Genomic DNA, 22,079 nt, shown 5'->3' with positions numbered 1-22,079 from the left:
GTATTGATATTTAGTAGGTTCATTCATATGCATGGCCAATTCCTCACCCTCCTTGATCTGACGGTTTTTACTGTGGCACAAGTGACAAAATAAAGGCACAGTTGCTTAAAGTTTCATGGGGGATAGGAAGTCTGAAGTGTTATATTAATGAGTTTTGTAAGTACAGTATCTGAGTATTTGTCAGCAATAGGCCCATCTGTTTTATTTTATTTCATTAAAACATGACACTTTCTGTCATTGCAACATTAATACCTACAGTATTCCTTGGACGATAGTTGTTGATGCAGAGCTCTGATATGAAAGGAAATGAAAAGAATCAAAAGTTAAGATGCTATATTCTGCATCCATGTAGGGGTGAGCTAAACAACTTTGTAGAGTTAGCATTGAAGGATTTAAAATTAGTCCCCATATCAAAATCACGGTTTTAGCCCATCCACTGTTTGCAAATTCAGACACCTGCTACTTAATTGCAGATTTTTGTCTGGCGATGACTTCTTGTCCCTTCATTGTGGACATTTGCTGAGTGAATCTAATCTAAAGCTATTTCTGGTTACAGTATGGTGATCACTCACAAAAATAAGATTTACCTTTAGCATTTAATAAAGGGTGATTTTAAATGTAGTGTAGAAAGTTTGCTTTCCAGTTTTTAGAAAAGAAGGTTGAAGTCTCTGTGGCATTAGCAAAAAAAGGCTATATTGAACTTTGCTCTTAGAAAGTCTATCACTTAACTTTGTTTTTCGCAAAGAATTATATCTTTCCTTCAATTTCCAATTGGCAAATGATTAAACATCTGAACTATGTATCTTTGCCAGCTAACTGAATACTCAAGTTAGTTATCTTTTCTTAAACAGTTTTGCAGGCTTCCATTAAGTAATTGTTTCCAGACATGTTTTCGAGGTCTTCTGTCTCCTTCATCATTTTCATAGGGGGCTCATTAAAAAATGTATACATAAGGAATGTTTATTCTGAAATTGATCATTCTCAAGCTTTGTCATTTTACTTCATGGAAAAAAATCGTTTTGATTTTGTATTGTTTATGTGAGCTGAATCTTCTCCAGAATCAAGAATAGGCTGCTCACATATTCTTTAAGAAATGTTTTCACTTCATCTCACTGAGGCCCAGTGTCAAATTGGGAATCTGAAGGAGGTGGATCTCTTTTTTTTTTTTGCCTTGGCCTTGGTAGAATAGCTAATGTACAGAATATAGTATATTAAATATGCATACTTTTCTATACTCTTATGGATTTAAGTTACAAAGGGCATTTTAAATTGATATGAATAAGAATTACTTCATCGTAAACTCAGTCACTTCAATTATTATATAATATAATTAATAATAATTCAAGTTTTCAGAATCCATTATGAATTTGTTAGTGATAATCATTCATTACTCATTGTCTTCATTAATCATCTGAGTTTTGTAACCGAGATTCTCAACCTCTTCCCTTGAGAAATCATTGGCACATCCTGTGTCTTATTTTCCACAGCCATGTTTCAGACAGAGCCTCGCCCTTAGTCAGAACCCCACCAGCAGCACAGTTCCCAATCGCCTGTTGCTTGGGGACTTTCATCATTTCAACATTTGTCAAGATTCACTGGGAAATATTCTGGTAGTCTTAATACATACTGTATATTTGACTGCCATTTGGCAATTTTTACATGAAAATTGTTACGAAATCCCAATTTAAAAAAGGCTAGTCTGCAATATTAGGACTTTTTTGGAGCCTACAAAGACAGTGAGCACAGCAAATCATGAGGCTCTGCACCCTGTTCCCTTTGTGCATGTTTCAGGTCTACTTTCAATGTATTTTTAAAGTTGCGAACAAACATGTTACATTTTTCATGTTATAGAAAGGTTACAGGAGCTGTGCCAATGGGTACCTGAACAGTAACAGCCTAAAATGGAGCCGTGCCGGAGTGAAGCTCCAAATAAAGTGTAGGTGCAGAGGTTATACACAACTTTTACAAAAGTCAGATTAGGTCTTATTTGGTAATGTTCCTCAAAACAATCAAACCTTCCTGCAAATTTACAAAACAGTATTGTTACCAATAATTTGATCTTACAAAAATGACTCAGAAGATGACTCAGCGGACTGGTCAATGATTAAAATAAAATACATTTTAAAGATTTTGCCAACAATATACCCGAGCGGTATAATTAGAGGCACCTGAGTTCAATATTCCCTGGCACAGCTTTGGTGAAAAGAATAATAAATCATGCACACTGTGTTAAACAACTAATAATGACAGCATTAACATACAACATACTAGTTGTGCTATTTACAAAAGAGTCGTCCCAAAAGTCTGTCTTGACTAACCTGAAGACCCCATACTACTACAAAGTATTTAAATCTCATATAATTCCTACGAAGGGAAAAGCGGTCTCAGACCTACAGTAATACAAATTTGTAACCAACCCGGTTCCTTTCTTGCTTTAAAACTCCCTGAGAACTGTAGCTGTTGACAGAAGCCAGGTGTTAATTAGTTTCTCCAGTAATCGTAACAATATTAATCTGAAATTGGTACTTGTCTTTACGCGTAGAAACACAGCAGTGACCCCTGCACAGAGGAAGAATGTGGAAGTGCAGACACACTCCCGTCAGGCCACTCTTCCTTTGATATGCTACAAGCTCTGCACTGCCCCTCAGTTGGTTCAAAAAGAACTGGAGCATAGATATGTTTCTCCTCATGGTACCCCTAGCCTGCTGGTGAGCTTGAGAGGTCGCAGGGGTTACTCATTTGCTAAGAGCTGAGAGATACCTGGCTTTTTAGTTATTACTCTCCATGAAGTGGTACTGAGCCAATTGTATGCTGCTTAGGGAAACCTGAAGTTGTGGGATTAACATGCAAATGAACAACCTTTTTTACACACAGTGGTTCTGAAACTGTAGTAAAATTAGCTTAAAATTTTTTTTTTACAAAGTAAAGTTAATACTTTAAATCAAATACATTTCTATTTCGGTATAAGTAGTATTTAAAAGTAAGAAGTGTAACATTGAGGGCCACTGGCATTGCATTCATTCTCATTCTTAATTCATTCTTATTCATCATTCTTAATACAATTATTAAAACTAGTGTTCAAATAGCATTCAAGTTACCATTAAACATTGAGAGTCGCACATTTGATCTAAATAACCAAATTAAAGTGCATTGCAGTTTAGGTTTGCCTTTAGTTGACTATGCTATGGGTTTGGCATTGTGGCAGTAGTTAGAGCCAATGCAACTAAACTACCTTTTCATTTACAATTGATTTTAGTTATAGCCTACTGTAATTACCACATTATTGGAGCTCTAGTTTTAAGTGATTCTGTTACACTAACCTTAAGACAACACTAAATTTAAATTTAGCAGACTCAATTCTTAAGAAAAATTAAGAAAGGCTCCTCTTCTCATCTTGCTTATTTGGTAGTTTTGCTGTGAACTGAATCTAAAAATGTCTTTCTAGCTAGTTCTTTAAACAGCCCAGAGTATATAGTAGGCCCCAACGATCTGGCTGAGAAGCCTGTTCCAGACACTCTTTGAGTGAAGAAAAGCTTCCTGATCTCAATCCTAAACAGTTGGATCCAGTTGTGAGCTTACATCCATGTCACTAAGCCTGAAGTAGGTTGCAGAGCTGATGGAAGCCGTAAATAATAATTGTAATGCTTTATTTGACCACAAATATCAGCTGAGAGCAGATTCTTATTTACAATTACAATGTAGAAAGTGGTCACACCAACATTACCTTTAAAGACTAAACAAAGAAAGAGAAAGAAGGGAGACAAAATAAATAGCATAAGAGGATGCTGCAGTCCAAACAGGTGCAAATTTGAGGCAGAAAAGCTTGAATCTTGAATCTTGAACCCTCAATACAAAAGTGTGTAATTTCTTTTAGTCTTCAGTTTGATAAAGGTATTACATCTTAAATTGCAGGATTGTATGTGGAATTAGAATCATAAAATATTAAGCCGGGATGGCTTTCAACATACAAATTTAAAGATCTGTATGTTGAAAGCCATGATAAAAATACCAATACCAATGAATGGTAAAAAAATAAAAAGCTTCATAGCAGAAAATCTAGGTGAAAATGATCATAAATAGTTTTTTTAGACTGTTTTTGTTCTCAGTCATTCTCAAGCATGTTTTTTTGGATACTATACTCTAAAACTATAGGTTAGGGAATGTGATGTGTCTTTATACCTTTATTTTTCAGTTAGAAAATTTCTTGCTGAATCAACTTTAAGCAAACATCTTGGGAGAAGTTTTTTTTGTCATGCTTTCTTGACATAAAGAACAGCATGAAATACCTTTCAGTAGTGTATCATAATTTCTTAGATGTTCAAATAAGAACAGAATTTTTGAGGCAGTGTTAAAATTAAAGACATTGGAAAGAACAGCAACTTTGTAAATTAAAAAAATAATAATTTTATAGTGGCGTATCATATATAATGTTCAAATAGCAGTCTCCCTTACCCCCTCCTATCCAATCAATATGTGCACATATACAGTACATCACCACTATTAAGTAGGAAAATGGATTCTGAATCAATGTCTTATTTCCTGGTTGGTTCAATAGTTTGTAAGTGATGTTTCTGTACACTAAGGTTTAGCTCAAAAAATATTTTTCCTCAAATGTTTATTTTTGTAATTGTTTATTAAACACAGTATTGTTTATAAATGTCAATCTGAAGTTTAATTCTAAGGAAGAAAGAAAACAAATGATGACTGCACAAGCTTTATTTTCTATAGCTTTGTGCCAGATACTTAATGCCAGCATTTTATTAATTGAGTTCAGTGACTGAGAAATAATAGATGCAGGTATTAAAGTTATTGTTTTCTTGTGTGTCCTACATATAGATGTTATAACTACTCAAAAAAAGATTTATCATTCAGGTTGACTATATAAATACTGTAAAATGCAATTAACACCATTTAATGTTACTAAATATTAAAATGGTTTATACATTATTGCAATAGATGCCTACACTACATTACCTGTAAACTGCCATAGTCTTGCAGTGAATTTTATATCTTTGTTTAGTGATTTTTACAGTTCATAGACGGATGATGTGGGGTCTACCCTGGGGTGGATGATTCAAAGGCCAAATTTTTCATGATTTAGGTTGAATTGAAGCTTTCCTTTTCATTTACTGTTAGCATCAGATGCTTTACAGAAAACGCACGGCTAAGGATCGCATAAATAATAGCTTATTTCAAAAGCACACAGTCAAAGGTTTGATGAGCCAGTCCCAAATGAAGCTTGCAAGGGGGGGGGGAGCCCTGAATTACCTACTACAAAACCTCAGCTTGCTGAGTACTCCCTCACCAGGCACAGCTTTAAATGTATTCTTACTTCCATTAGGAATCAGTGAGGCAGGACTTCTTAGTAGTCTTTGATTTCCAGTCAAAGCACACCTGCTAGAGGCGTCAGCTGGACAGTGAAGAAAACTGCTATGCGCTGATTGCGAGGCACTCGTTACAGTATACTATAATAAGACCAAGCAATTCCGTCTCTCTTTGTGCCAGCAGTATAGTCCAATCAGCTGCATTATCAGAATTAACTACATCTTTATCATCAGACATCCCATCTGAAATAAAGTGCCCAAATGTATTGGGACAGAAAAGTCAAAAGTGTTATTTTTGCTATATAGTCAAGCAATAGGAATTTGTAAGCATGACGGTAAGATGAATGAAAACTGCAGTGTAATATACAGTACATTTTACATTTGACAATGAGAAGGTTACAGATAAGAGGAGGCCATTTAGCCCATTTGATAGAAGCCAATTGATCCAAGGCTGTCATCTATCTTGAAAGAATCTGAAATATTTGCTTCAGCCAACCACAAGGCAATTCCATGCTTACGTTTGGCCATAATAGAACATACACTTTGTATTCAACCCAGTGATGTCAAGTAATCATAACTATTGGGAAATTTTCTTTTTAAAGTATGGACAACCTTATGTCAACTAAACATCTCTAATATTTTTTGGTGCGGAAAACGTTTTCATCAACATAAGCATGCAGAATGTTTCTTTAAACCTATTAAATTGACCTTAACAGGCAGTGCTTCACCGTTGAGCATGACAATGTCTGAAAACGTATAGCCAGATCAACCAAGTTCACCAGGGGAAAAAGGTAGAAAATCTTAGATTTCCCAAGTCAACTGGAGAAAACTTTGAACTGAATAGGCAAGAACTAAAAGCAGCTGCAGCAGAGCATTTATACAAAATGTTTTTTGAGTTTCATCTGGTTACAGACTTTGTTGTTAATGCCTGAAAGGGATATTCAACCAAAATGTGACCACTTGCAACCAGAAGCTTGTCCACTTTTCATTAGAGAATATCATGTTATAGGCTTTATGGTTGCCCAAGAATAAAATATTCAGTGCCACTGCTGGAGAGCACAGTCCCAAGGCTCTCAATGTCAGTATAGTTTAATTGAGCACTTGAGACAGATGCATCCTTAAACATTTTGCTCCAGAAAGCAAAATATCACAAAACAGAGGGATGTTTAAATAAATTATCTCTTTGTGATTTGTATTTATTATTTGATTCTAGATGACTACATGGAATTACAACACTCCTTATATGATTGTTGGATCTTAAATGTGAAATGGATCTGCTTACTTATTTTAAAAAAGGTCTTGGTTTAATATATACTTTGCAAAAAAATACTTTTTAATAAAAGCTGAAGTGTTTTAACTAAACACTTTTTTTGGGCAAGACAAGTTAATTGTCTAAAACTGCCTTGAGTTGATAGTTGGTGGAAGCATATTTGCTATTAATACAGTACATCACTTGTAATTCATCGAAACTGGACATAATTGGGGGTTGGGTGAATCCATTTGCCTGATACTTTGTATGACTTGCATCTTTTATTCGAATGTGCTGTTTTTGTGTTTGGATAAGACTGACCCACTTACAATGAAGAATACAAAAGAGTATCTCTGCAGTGAATAATTGTCAGCTTGGTAAAGAATGCACTTATGTAACTTTCATAGAACAAACCATAAGAATACATCAGTTACTTAGAAGGAGAGACTTCACCCTACATTATCAATGTAGTATTTATTAATTTATCTGCAAACATGCAAATGATTAAATTTATAGGCATGTTAGTGTAGAAGCCTACTGTACATTCTTACTCTGTGTAAGATAAAACATTTGTATTTCCACAGCATAACCTTTACCAACTCATCTTTATTATACAGCAGGTGGTGGAAACATTATATTGTCTGGATAAAATAAGATACAAATAGGATTGTTTCAGAACAGTGATGAAACCACTCTGCAGTAATGAATCAACACCGTGTCTCGTCTATTTAATGTCTCTGCACATAGAAAATGCAGCTTCCTTCTATGTAGTCAGTTACTATACACTCTGCTAGCTGAACCTTTGTAATAACTGAGAATGAGGACAGTGTATTTCTTGGCCAGTTATTATTGTCAATCTACACTTTCCACTTGGAAAGTGGACTGAAGGCAAATTAATATATCTCTATAACACTTGTGCATTGAAGTAAAATACAGAGAAAACTGTGAAACACAACTGTGAGAATACATTCTTTGTTAGATCATTTTTAGACTTTTTTTCTTAGAATACTGGAATGAATTGCAGTTGCCTGTGCACAAAAATAACCTGATTTAAAAGTCGTTTTTAAATAAATAGAAACACTGTCAGCTCAGATGAGTAATCCTGTTTTCAGTGATAGCCTCAAAGGCAGCATTGCAAAAACTCATTGTAAATAAGCCTCTTAGAAAAAAATAAAACATATTGCATGCTCTCCACTTACGATGGCAGATATATTTTTTCACAAAAATCTACTGACATTAATGTCCAAATATTTTAACAGATTTGATTGTGTTCATTTTAACGTGCTGCAGAGCTGAGGTTTTGAAGACAAAACAGCTTCAGCATATACTGTATGATGACATGGCATGGTACTGATGCAGAAAACAGGCAATTGTAACATTGTATTGAAAGCTCCTCAGTGAAGCTTTAACTCTTCTGTCGTAGAATGGCCTTTCCCCTCATTAGTTTGTTACATGTACTTGTTGCATGAATGTGAATTCTTTCCTTTTTATTCCGAGTACAATAGGGGTTGTGCTTTTTCCCCACTCATCATGTCCTCAATGGGTGAATAATTTAACTGTCTTCTGGTGAATGAACTGCCACAGACATTCAGCGTATTCACAGCAGCATTTGCTTGCCTATTACCCCTCCCACAATTATATAGCATAGCCTGTGGCAAAATTTTAATGCTCCTGATGGATGTGGTATTTTGTTTCTGATTAAAAATGGTTTTACCGAATTAGCCTTTAGTGGGGAGCTCCTCACTTTTAGGTAAACACTTAATGGCAGAACCAAGAACAACTATAGAAGGAAAAAATCAATTTTGTGAGTCTATTGAACATACAAATATTGTGAGGCCTTCAAACAAACATCTTGAGCTGTATGGAAAATATGATACTCAGCTGCTCGTTCTGTGGAAGGAGTGCTGCCTTTAGCAATGTAACAAAAGAAAAGAGTGAACTGCAAGTATGCTCACTCTTGTAAAGGACTGAAAGTTGGATGAGTCAAAAATATTAAATGTGGAAGTGATGCCTCAGGGCATGCAATAAAACGGCCCTAGCACAGTAGCTTGCATCTCCGTTCTAAACCATTTTGCCCACAGAAAATCACAGAAACCCAACAGTTCTGCTTATCTGTGGGCTACCCAAGATTCTGAACCTAATGATCTCCATTGTAATTTTCTGAATATTTGACAGCACCTATTAGTACAGTATCATTCATTTGTTCATTCGCTCATTCATTTGAGCTGAATACCACTTCAATGAAGAGAAGGGTGCCCAGTATTTTACTGCACAGAAACATAATTCTTCCTACCCCCTAGAGCTCCCACATTTATAATAACTAGGTTGAATGAAATGGACACATTTGTATTACAGGACCTTTTCCTTACCAACCTTTTTAACAGAAGTAGTATAGAGCATGCCGAATGTTCTATATTCTCGACAGCTCTGCTTTGAACTACTTTAACTTTTCTTTTAAAATTGAGTTAGTAAACACACCAGAGATGGTGGATCTCATGTATGAAATCTTATCATGGTGAATTAATCCTAGTATTTTTTGAGCTTTCATCACAGTTAAGGCTGATAGGGGTCCCTGTGGTTTTAACAACTGTGCTTTACTATAGCAGACCCCAAGTAACCTATGAGATCCCCCAGTATAAACAGTGATATCTGATATGCTAATTAGAAACATACTGAAAATCTAGTGTAGTAAAGCACAATGAAGGCATGTTAACACCATGGGAAAAATGAGGTAAAAATACCAAATGTGCAAATTTCCCTTGGTACATTTTTTTAAGGATTAAAGTTTTGTTTTACATAGCCATTAAAACTGAGACTCAAACATTCTTCTTGCAGCTTCTTTAGAATTCTGTATGCATTTAATAGATTTTATCAACCCCACAATTTAATTGTGTGACCTCAGAGTTCCTGTATGTAGCCAAGTGGGTTTGTTCACCTCTACATAAATATTGAGAAATGCATCTTTCTCTTAATTCTACATGAAATTTCTGAATGTCCATGTCAGTGGATGTTCCCATAAAGTTATGAATTTAAAAGCCATGGAGCAGTGAAAAATGAAGACCTACTTCAGTAGGCTTGCAAATGTTAACTTTTAAGATATAAGCTTTATTGCCGAATTTCAGAGGAAGCAGGCAAGCAGGAACTACAGATGTAGTTCTGCACATCAAACACTGGGGAGTCGAAAAATGCTTCTTTTTTAAACATTCGTCTCCTTGAGTTTATCCAGCTGTAGGTTTTTGCCCTTAGCAATTAAGTTTCTTTTATACAACAGAAACGGGTGATTGATATTCCTTACTGGCTGTCTGCGTGACTGAAGAAATGCAGGCCTTATATTCAGGAAATAGAAATATTTGTTTTTACTTCATTTTCATCCAGGCGTAATGCAGTCTTGTTTTCTTTATCTGATTAGCATGCTATATAAAGATGAATAACATTTTACAGTTATTTTGTATGTTAAAACATAGCAATTTGTAGTCTTTGGTAAAATAGCAGGTCAAATGTTTGGTTAACATTCCTCAGAATGACACCTCTGCAATATCTGAAAACTTCAGCTTGTGTGGCAAAATAATTATCTGTGCTCCAGTGGTGCTTATAAGTGCTAAGTAGGTAAAGGGGAATAGGACGATCATGAGATTATGTATTTTCGATTTTGGGCAAATGATCCAAAGGATATTATCAAGTCTAGAGAGAATGACCTTGTGTAAAAGATATTTACAATGTCTTGCAGTACTAATTTTGTCTGCGTACTTGCATCAATAGCATGCAAGCACTGAAAAAGAAAGACTTAAAATTCTACTTCACTTCCAATATAAGAAGCATTTTTACATTCCCTGTTTAGATGTTACTGTTAAATGTCACTGTCTATATAGTGTTACTGTAAATGTTTATCTACTGTCATTACTACTGCCATGATAATGACAACAGGTATGCCTACTCTTGTTGTCTATTACAAAAACTAGCACTATGCTGTGATGACTAGTACAAATAAAGGTAATGTTACTGCAGTTACAGTACATCTGCTCCTGTTTGTACTTCTGCTACTGCTAACATTAGTGAAAGTTAAAGTATTTTATGATCACTTTATTGGCCATATACAATTTCTTGTATTAGTGTTTGATCTTATGTTAAAAATATACTTTTTTCAGGCTTAGGTATTTGCTCATATTTTTTTTGACCTGTTACAGCCCACACAAATGTTTATGATTGAATGTCTCAGAATGATTTGTTTAAACAATAAATTTAAACTTTTTTTGTGCCCAAAGGAAATTCAGTATCGCAGCACACCAGTCAGTCTGATTTGCAGCTTGTATCCTGCCTTCCAGCATTTGTCTGGTGGAGAATTCCACATGCTGTAATATTTTGTAAAGATGAAATTCAAATAACAAAGCTAAAAGTGTTGACCAATATCATTTTCAATGACTTAATCTTAATGGCCAAGTAATTGCAAAAGGGAAGTGTATCTTAACATTTGATTCTGATGACTCTAAATATATTACATGTCATTAAATGGAGAATAAATCAATTTATTAAATGCCATTTAAAAGTCATCCAACAATTTCATTGGAAAAAAAAATGAACAAATTTTGCTGGAGCAAATATGTTTTGAGGATTTTTAATTAAGGCATTAAAAGTTCTGAATAAGTTGAAAAGTTTTTTTTTCCACCTGGAGAACACATTTTTGAAGATTTTTGTAAGGTTAAGCAAGCAATAAGCAGTATGATTACTATGGTTCAGTCATTTTGCAATTTCATCAATTTTGTTCGTGAAAGGGATGCACCCCAAACCATCAGTATTAGATCAACAGTTAATAAGTTTTTTTTATGTGCCAACATATTTAAACAGTAATGTAAAAATAACTTTTCAAATCAGTTGTTTTTTTGGAAGTATTTTTTGGAAGACACTCTAATGAGGAGAAAAACGCATAAAACAGACCAAACTGCAGCTCAGAATGTATTAGGCCATTATATAATCTCTATATGCTCTAAATCATCTCTGTAATGCCACACTACTAAACCTAGACATTTGTCTTTTTTGTGGAGTTTTCTGAGTTATGTCAATCTGTCTGCTCTATTTACCATCTAATGTAAGATAATAGTATTGCTACAGTATTTGTTGATGCAGGATGACTCTTAAATAGACTATTATATTCATTGGTTGTACTGGCTGAATAAGCTATTTTTTATGATGGTTTCTTTAAAAAAGAGGCTTGTTTGCCTTGCAAAGTCATTATATGTATTTAATCCACTTATATTATCTACCTAGTGTCTCTGATGTTGAGACCTGAGGATTAACAAAACCTGTTCTTGTTCCTTGTAAGTGTCCACTCTTAAGTGGACTCTGTAGTGAACAGGAATGAGGGGAAACTGGGATACAATTTCAGGAAGTTTGTATTGGACAAGAAAATGTCTCTCATAGAAAGGCAAACCATTTTTAGAAACATGTAATTAGTGGAAGAGCGGATATTAAAAATGAACATTGCCTCAGAGAGTGAAATAATTGCATTATTTTTATTTATGTTGTCTTTTTGCAAATGTGTCAGGATTTAGGGTAGTTTTATGATGTCAGATCATTAAGAGGAAGGTTTTATGGGAGCTTCGCATATCCACTCCACTGTACCCTTAATCAATGTACTGTATAATTATGTAGTACTGTATTACAGATGTACTTCACTGTTAGAGCTCTTGGTCTGTCTGATACTTAAGCTGCAATACAGTTTGTGAAAACATTCAGCTGAGTGTTTACATTACATTAAGAAGTGCGATGTCCTGAAGGGAAATTAAGAACATATTAATTACTGAAAAATATTTGTTCAAATGAACTTTTATTTCAATTTAAAATCATAACTGAATTGCAGGTAGTAGCAGTAAATAATATTGAAGGTGAAGAATTAAAGACAATAGTTCTCAATAAAGAATAAAATTCTGAATAAATATTAAAAAGCCTTAATTGCTTCCACTGGAGTTAATTCAGTGTATCTGCGCACACCATTTTTTATCATGATGATTATGACCTGTATCCCAATCTGCTGCAGGGTTAGATTTTAAAAAAGTCATATGATATGTGTCCAGCTCACTTCTTTAGATCTGTTCTACAACTGCAAACAATATTTAACATTTCTACATCTTTTAAATTATTGACATTTAAGGGTAAATGTATATTCTTTGAAGAAGTGATCTCTGTATTTGGACATAAGGTCATTAGATTCTCTACAGGAGATGTAAATTATGAGCAGTATCAATGATTTGCTAGCAGTGATGTCTGAAATGCATTACTCTGCTTTTGTTAATATTACAATATATAATACATCATGACACTGCAAGTAATATTTCTCTTTCTTTTTCAGAGATTTGAAGAATAATTTAATTAGTATCATTGAGCCTGGGGCTTTCCGTGGACTTTCAGAACTGAAGAGGCTGTAAGTGCTACTGTAATTGTAACTGCATAGGACAGTAGAGTTCTTCATCAGAGTCTGACACATACAGAATGCCATAGGAAATTTACCCTCATTAAATCCTTACTGTATATGCATTTCCTCTCAATCCTGACATGAATCTGTCCTTTTTTACCTTGGCAAACCCTTGTTTTTTCATAGCATCATAAGGCTGGAAGGTCAAGTATGAAATAGTTTTGTGTGATCTTACTCAAATAATGTTCAGAACATATTATATTCGTGTAACAGGTTTCAGAGCAGTTTGAACTACAGTGTACAAAAATAAAAGATCTAGCAGTCAGAATTAACTGCTGGAAAACACCCAGGTTTATTACATCACAAAAATCTCTTGTTACTTGATCAGCTTGAACATTTCAGCATTTTTAAATCCCGCTGTCTGCTAAAATAAACTGAAATTTACCCTCTGCTTTTTAGTGTTCATTCTTAATCTGCAGTTTTACAGCCAGTTTCCTCTTGTACCAGCAGGTCTACAAAGAGAGCTCTTGTTAAAAATCCCTCTCTTTTGAAATTAACTTTAGTTCCCTTGTAATTTAAATCTTGATCACCAAGCATCAGTTCTCTTGGTTTCCTATTACATGATGTTTATTTTAATATACAGGTTTAAGAAAGGGTACCTAAAAGGAATTTCTTCCACATTTTGGAATGTGGGTGTTGTCTGCAGATGTGACATCAAAGTGCAAATGCTACTGTTGTATGAAAGTGAAATTGCTCTGACACATTAAACCAGCCTTAAATGTGGTAAGAGAAACATGAAAAGTAGAAGCAGTTTCACACTTTATAATGTTCCTGGAAGTGATTTAATTATAATGGTTTTGATTTGGAATGGCGGTGGGAATTGAATCTGCCTTGAGGTCAATTGAAAGGTCCCAGACTGGTGATTACGCCGAACAGTTTGTTTGCACTCTTACCAAGGCTTTGGGAAAACAGAGCTTTAATTAAAACAGCCGGGGTGAACAAAGCTTGACTGTGATTCCAAAAGGCAATTTAAGAAAGTAACAAAAACATTGAGCAAATGAACAAGGCACACCTATTGTGATTTCAAAAGAGCCATTGCCCGGAGGTGCAAGAGGTTATCATTAATCTTATATCTGGTAAATCCTTCTAAATAAACCATGCAACCATCATCTGCTGTGGGATGTCATCCTTAACCTGCCATTTCAAGCCTGCACAAAAAGAATATTAAAGAATAATTAAAAACTTTGTTACTGAACTATTAATTTTCTTGCATTCTCTGTAGATTAAGATGCTTATTGGATTAATCTAAACTGCATCTTTAGCTGTTGAAACATTTTCAATCATGCAAAGAATAATGTTGCAAACTGTTTTCACAAATTATAAATTATAACAATAAGTTGCAGCTGAACCATCAAAAATATATCTTTGAGGTGTTGTGATACAGAATTTGGAGGCTTACTTTGTGTAACAGTGTTTTATTGCAGCTCATAAAATTGTCATGCTTATAATGCACTGCGCTTTTTATTATGCCCTTGTTTTAAAGCGTAACACAACATTTTTGTTAATTGCCTTTAAAATTTGAAAACTTGATTTCATGGCGATATAAAAAATACTTGTAGATTTAAAATATATTAATTTTCAAGTGTATTTTAAAAATATACACCTTAGTTTTCACTAAACATCAGATGACTAACTTGCATAAGAAGAATATTATATAGGTCATTATAATTCTAAATAAATAATAGTAAAGGTATTTTTGTTACTTTAGGGATCTCTCCAACAACAGGATTGGCTGCCTATCTGCTGAAATGTTTGTAGACCTCAGTAATCTATCAAAATTGTAAGTATATATTTATTTTTTCAGTGTAACCATATAAAAAAATGTGGTAATATATATAATTTAAACCAACTTTGGTTGCTTAGTGTCTGCCAGATATTTTTGTTTTCCTCTGCCAATAAATATTGGAGTGTTCTTACCCATACTGTTCATTTTCCATTTTTAGCAACATGCTGAATTACTATAGCAGTATTCATTTGTTAAAACAAACATGACTGTAAAATTCATTGCTGTACATTTTCAAAAATTATGACAATGGGGATGTTAGACATTCAACATAATGGCCTAAATGTCCCTACTATCTGAAATCAGTCAAAGAAGAATCTGAGAAGGCATTTCAGAAGTTTGTTGTATTTGTATTTGAATATTATTGTAATTTATCAGATGCCTTATCTAGGGTGACTTACATATATTCAGAAAGATTTGTATGTGTGTGAATTCTGAGTACAAATATGTGCACCTGTGGTAGCTGGTTACTGTAGATGACATTCTAAGAGAGAAAACTTGAAATACTTCTGCATCTGTAGGTGAACTCCTTGAAATTATGTCTTCCAAAACATAAAATAACACCTTTATAGGTACCATTGTTTTCTACATTCATATCTCAGAATTTGTTACTCCTTTGATTTAAAAAAAAAAAATAAATTAGACTTCGGCTCAGATTCAATCAGAATTTTGACCCTCTAGTGGCAAACTACTACCCCAGTACTTGATGACATTGGGTTGGTTGCTGCCGGCATCTTCTTTGTACCCAATAGAAGGGATTGCAATTTACATTTGGCAAGTTAGTTGAAATGCTGATTTAATTAGGGCCTTACTATTCTGCTTTTTCTACTGTCTTTAGAATTCCAAACCTGTCTTTTAAGTATTCTGTACTCTATTTATATATTTCACTCATATCCTTTAATGTTTCTGCTTAAATTGCTTAACTGCTTATTCAATGAATGCATCTCCTCCATATAATTACAGAAATCTATCAGGAAATATTTTCTCATCTCTCCCAGAGGGGCTTTTTTCTCATCTTGTGTCTCTCAAAGTCTTGTAAGTATATAAATATGAGAGGTTAAGTTTTCATCCGTATATTTAAACGATACTGTATATAAGCCTGTTTTTTTTTTGTATTTCTTATGTTCAGATTGGTTGGATCATAACAAATTACTTTAAAATAGTAACTCGTTGTTAGCTAGTTGTGAATGCAGTTCCCCTGGGGGTGACATGCAAGTGCCAGAGTCATGCTGGGTTAAGTGGCAAGAAGCACCATGACTCTGGTGACTTGCTGTCTGTTTGCAGTGATGTCAGCAAGATTGGTGCAGCTCCTCTTTATTCTGTCTTCATTCTGGCTGTGTCGTTCATCCCTCTCTGCAAACAAATGTAATGCAAAAGGTACATTTACGTGGCTTACTGCATTTCCACATTAAGGCTGTCTCTGCTGTCGTTCCCTAATTTCAAGTTATAGTAACTCATTGTAGAATGTGTTTTTTTTTTCTTGTTTTAGAAAGTGTTGTGCTCTGCATTGTGGTAGGGAGGTCTCATAGACCTTAGTCTCTTGGAGTTAGAAATTCCAAATAATCATGATTCCTTAGTTGAATCACTGTGAAGATAATTGTAATTAAGGAGAGCATTAATCCTCTCTCGTTTATTGACATGTTTTGACTACATCTTGTTTATCTGATATGTCCATCACTGTTTATCCATCTCTATTGCATTTCTATTATTTAAATACATACAGTATAGACTAAAGCAGAAACAAGTGCTTAAGCCCTCCCATTATGATGTCTGCCCACTGTGACGCAAATGCCAGCAAAACCCCCCAGAACTAGATTTAATTTTGAGAATTCAGATAAGGACAACAAACTACAGGTGCAGGACCTCATAACACTGTCCTCATTGCTTCATATTGAACTTCTATACCACTAATATAGCAATAAGGACTCCCGAAAAGGAGTAAACAGACTTTTAAGAATTTTTTTTTTAAACCAAGTGAAACAGTACAAAATTTCCTCCTGCCATCAGCATTGTCCCACTTCGAGTTTTTAATGAAGACCCCAAAAATGAAGTATGAAGTCAGACCACTACAGTAAAAGTACTAAGTCCATGTAGTAACATTGTGCATAAGCAACAGCAGTCCATGTCCCACCTTCCGTTGTGTGAGTAATATGGAAACCAGTGAAGCCAGGGAAGTGAAGTGGAGGATTGCCAACTTCTTTTTAGGTACAGTGAGACCAACCACCCTGATAGGTTTCTGCTGCTTTTTAGCAGGAGTACTAGGAGAAATAAGGGGATATTCTTGTTCAGAACAATGGTCAAATAATAGGAAATCACTTTCCAAACCTTAACCACTGGTGTATGTTGCAGAAATGCATGAAAAAGTTTCCCATAGCACCCACTGCACAAGCCATACACAAGAGACTAAGGCCAAGTTATTCATAGGCCACTAGCAAAATTCTTCCAACACTCGAGACATGGGAAGACCGATTTACAGGAAGATGCTAACATTGCACCCTTACATAATGAGGGCGACAAAATCAGGTTTTTATAGACAAGTTTTATTTCTAATAGATGTAAGGTTGTGGAAATGATGATCAGAATTTAGCTAGAGGACTATTTTTATGGCAACAGGATTCTTGGGGATAGTCAATATGGATTCAGGAAAGTTAGAGGTTTTTGAACAGGAGTTCTTAGTGAAAGATTAATTCTCACATTGCAGGCAGTAGGCATTTATAGAAATACATGTACAGTATTTGTATGAAGAACTTCTTAATAGAAAGTTATACAGATAATATGGGATTAGTGATGTACCACAAAGATATACAGTATATTGGAAGTACTGCTCTTAACTTATACCTTTTATTTATATTCTGGTATAATTAAAGTTGTGCATCATGTCAAATTAGGAGTTTTAACATATATTGTAAAAGGTGCACATAAAATAAAGATTTGAAAACACTGAGCATTGATTTTTAAATTTCTACATAATCTGGGGAAGCAATAAACAGGCTAACAGAATGATGGGTTTTATATTTAAAGGTATAGTATTTAAATCAAAGAAATGTTATGTTAAAATTGTTGCAAAGCACAAGTAAATCTTGTTTTATGTATGATGTTGGACCAATTATATTGGTTACCAAGTTAAAAAAAAAAATTATAAAGTTTATACAATACCTGACTCTGGCAGGCTAAAAAAAATATATATTTTCATAAGACAGTTGTTTCATAATCATAAGATAAAGAGCGGCAGAGTGGTGCATTGCTGCCTTGCAGCACTGGGGCCCTGGGTTCAAATCCAGATGGGGTGCTATCTGTGTGGAGTTTGTACAGTATACTCCTGTGTTTGGGATGCTTTCCTCTGGGTGCTCCAGTTACCTGCCACAGTCCAAAGACATACTGGTAGGTTAATTGGCTTCTGGGAAAATTGAGAAACCATCTACACAATTCATATATTTTGTATCAGATGTTTTATATTAGATTCTGAATTATCTTCCTGATCTTCACTTAATACATGCATTTATAACACCCTTGTCATGAAATTGCAAGACTTCTCAGACTAAGTATTCTCAGCATCTTACCAGAGTTCTAAACTCATTTATATGATTACCTGTGGTGACCTGTAGCTCTGATTTCATCCTACAGTCCAAAGTCATACTGGTAGGTTAATTAGCTTCTTGGAAAACGTGGCCCTGGTGTGAGTGTGTGCATGTCTGTGTGTCTTCCCTCCAGTGGGCTGGTGTCCCATTCAGGGTGTATCCTGCCTTGTGCCTTACCGAGATACAGTAGGTTACAGCTCCCTGTATGGGATAAAGGAGTTTAAAGAGCTTTTAAAAATCATACCATCAGGCACTCCTTCACATTGGAGATTGAATAGACCAGATTATTGTAAGGGTTTATTGCAAATATATAGTGCAACACTTAATATGAGATCTGCTAATCCAGGCCTTGTTACTCATCTGAAGACGAGGCTCCACATGTGTACAACTCCACCTCTGTGAAACTACAGCGTTTAATGCCTTTAATTGGATCAATTTATTGTGATTTTTTTTCTCTTATTTAAGAATAATTTAACATTTAATACATGTTCTACTCTGCGGCACTCTGAACATTTTGAAAAACAATCAGAAAAAAAAGTATTACTGTATCTTTTAGAAACCTTTACTGTATATGTAAATTTTTTAAACGTATGTCCTTTCAAAGCTGCTTTCCATGTCTATTATTCATGATTGAGATTATGTACTATGAAAGGCACTATATAAAAAACTAGCAATTATGTTTTGTTTTATACAGGCACTTCAGCTCGGAATCACTCTTCTGTGACTGTAACCTTAAATGGCTTTTACTCTTGGCCAGAGCAAATTCTATCAGAATAGGAAATGAAACCCGGTGCTCTTACCCAAGTTCCTTACATGGCCTAGAATTCCGGAATCTGAAAGAGCACCAGTTAAAATGTGGTAAGTAAAGACAGTTTTGGCTGGTTTCATTATTTTATTTTTTACTGCATGTTTGACCCCAGCATTTGGAAATGCACAAGTTATTGTAAATTGTGGCCTGTATATGTAGCTACTTATTCTGACAGATATCTCCAATACACAACTAAATGTTAACATACTTAAGAATTAATAACATAATTATTCAATGTTTAATTAAGAACAAGGAAGAACTTTGCTACACCTTATATACAGTAGGTTGCTAAAATAAACTTTGGAGGACTCCAGTCTTTCAATTTAGTATTAATAATATGGTTCAGGAGGATAAGATTTGCTCTTATCAGTTTTCTTGGCAGAGATACTTGTTCTCTCTATTAAGGTTTATAGGAAAGCAAGAAATCTCTTTACATGTACAGTATCTGTAAAAGAGTAAAGCATATCTGATAGCAATATTTAGCTTTTGCAAATTATGTGTTAGGGTTGCTGTTTTTGATGTCTCCGTGAAGCTGGGAATTCAGAGAAAAATCCACGAGTGCAAAAAATATAATTCAAAAATTATAAAGACTGTTGTTGTTTTTTGAAGTATTTCTTAAACCTTTGTGCCTGCTTGTTATCAAAGCCAGTGGTGATCTCTGAATGGTGAAGGTCAGTTCTAGATCATTTGTTAGGGTCATGAATATTAATGCCGTGATGGTGGAGTAAAGACGCAGCCTAGGACTCTGTTAGACAGTCTGCCTTGGGGACCTGATACACTAGCATTGCAGACTATGATTGCGGGTAGTTAGGCACACCCCTGCAGTCTTTTAAAAAATCATGTACAAAATTTCTGTGCTCTTTGAATTCTGATTTTGCAATATTATAGCGTGGTTATCCTACTGTAGAAAGAGCTAACACCCCCTCAAGATTCAGCCACACAATTGTACTTCTGTATTCTTAATTGCTGTATAACAGTTTTTTAGCATCTTAATAGAAAAATAGCCATGGAAGATTTCAGCAGAAAACAGCCTGGAGTTTTATTTCAAAGATATAACCTCCTCCCATATAAAGTGAAAAAGAAAATATCAAGGCCAGGAAAGCTATTTTATAACTTAAGACTTTGTTTTTTTAAATGTTTTCACTATGTGAAATGTCTCGGACTGCATAACTGCCTGAGCAAAAGAAAAATGGTTCTGCATTTTCCATTTCCATTCTGTTTTATTTTAAACTGTAGGGAATTTTGGTCTGATGTTTGAGAGTGTCATTCTTTACTCTCAGCTTCCTGCATTTACTGACAATATTTCATACCCAAATCTTGGATGAAAAACATACGTTAGTCAGCACAAGTGAAGCATTCTTGTGTGTTTTTAATTATATCGAACTGCCCAGACCTCAGCAAGGATTTGGACGCAGTGCACTTGAGAGGATTCAGTAATTCTAGCCTTGTACCATGCCTATGGGATTGACCTGGAAATAGTTGAAAAAATACCAAGTAAAGCATTTGCAAAAGCATATCCCCTATTGGATTACAATACTTGATATTTCTTAAAACATGAATTGCATGATTATGTCTACTTATCAGCCACCTGTTTCCATCATTCACAGTAGATTTTAGATATATTTTATTAGACTTCCAGGGAGTACAAGTCTGTAGTGATTGTAACGGCTTTAGCTGTGGTGGTTATAAAGAATGTTTTCACACTTTTGTAGCTTTGTGTTCAAAGACCTGACAAACTTACAAACATCATGCTAGGTATGCTGAGACAGATGAACAATAATATGATGTGACAAAAAGCAGGATCCTGCTTCAGCCATGGTGATTGTCTGACCCTTGAATTCAAAAACCCTTTTTAAAAATCTTCTTATGCACCACTGCCCCAGTTGAATTGAAACTCAAAGGGTTTGATTAACAACAAACACTTCCAGAAAAGCACATTTTTACTCCCGCAGCAGGTCAGAAACTGTTGTATGAAACCCATCATGGACCATTATACAACAGCTCTTAGTTATGAACTGTTTAGTCGATTGTTGTTGTAAGATATGCAGACACTGGTGAAAGCTTTAAATACATTGTTTAACCTCATAAGATAAAAATATTATAACTCCTGTTTGCATTGAAGGCGTCTAAAACTTTTGCACAGCAGTGCCACTCAAATAAACAATAAAATTGCAACTTGTATGTATCTTGTTACAAGACCAGAAAAAAGACACTTGAGACCTGTCCCTGAAAGTGTCTGACAAAGCAAAAAAATATTAAGTGAATACCTGAGGTTAAGAGAAAATAAACTGTTTCAATACATCTCTGTATGTAAAAAATATTAACTTTCATACATTGCAGTGTACTGTATGTATATATTCACAGAAATGTTCTACGTTTTGTCAAGAAGCTGTTATGAGTACAGTTACCAGTTACTGTACCCGTTACTTAGTGCGATAAAAGTGCTTATGTAATGAATCTAATGATGTCTCATCCTGGATGCACTCAGGGTGATGATCCATTCACAAATGCCTGATTGCTTGAGGTTCTATTGGCACTGTTGTAAATGTGTAGTTAATTAATATTGAGTCATAAAACTCAGTACTGATTCATCAAGATGAATCTTCTATTTTGAAGTGGAATAAATATGTCTTGACTGATTTTAATTAAGCATACATATAAGGATACATCTGACATGTTTTGTGATTCGATTCCCCATCTACATTCTGCATTTTCAAATAATTGTGTTGAAAAGTGGACAGGGACTCTGCTCATTTCAGCTCTAGAGACATTAGAACTGAATGAATAGGTAAAGCAGAGAAATGTGAGTAATTTCTGCAGATTCTTTGCCAAGTGTTAGATCTGTTAATGACCAGGCTGTCTCATTTTCTT

At 34.7% G+C, this 22,079-nt stretch overlaps 1 protein-coding gene across 1 annotated transcript in view; it reads left to right on the top strand.

The window, feature by feature from the left end:
- LOC102691676 (adhesion G protein-coupled receptor A3) overlaps window positions 1–22,079 on the top strand; it is a 131,259-nt gene that overhangs the window by 24,443 nt on the left and 84,737 nt on the right. The window contains exons 3-6 of the mRNA XM_015346987.2: window positions 12,917–12,988; window positions 14,748–14,819; window positions 15,786–15,857; window positions 19,095–19,258. Of these exons, the coding sequence (XP_015202473.2) occupies window positions 12,917–12,988; window positions 14,748–14,819; window positions 15,786–15,857; window positions 19,095–19,258 (380 nt within the window). The remainder of the gene's footprint in view (window positions 1–12,916; window positions 12,989–14,747; window positions 14,820–15,785; window positions 15,858–19,094; window positions 19,259–22,079) is intronic.

Source organism: Lepisosteus oculatus, chromosome 4 (genome assembly GCF_040954835.1).
Source record: "Lepisosteus oculatus isolate fLepOcu1 chromosome 4, fLepOcu1.hap2, whole genome shotgun sequence".
NCBI classification, from domain to species: Eukaryota; Metazoa; Chordata; class Actinopteri; order Semionotiformes; family Lepisosteidae; genus Lepisosteus; species Lepisosteus oculatus.
This window is presented reverse-complemented; position numbering and strand designations above follow the sequence as displayed.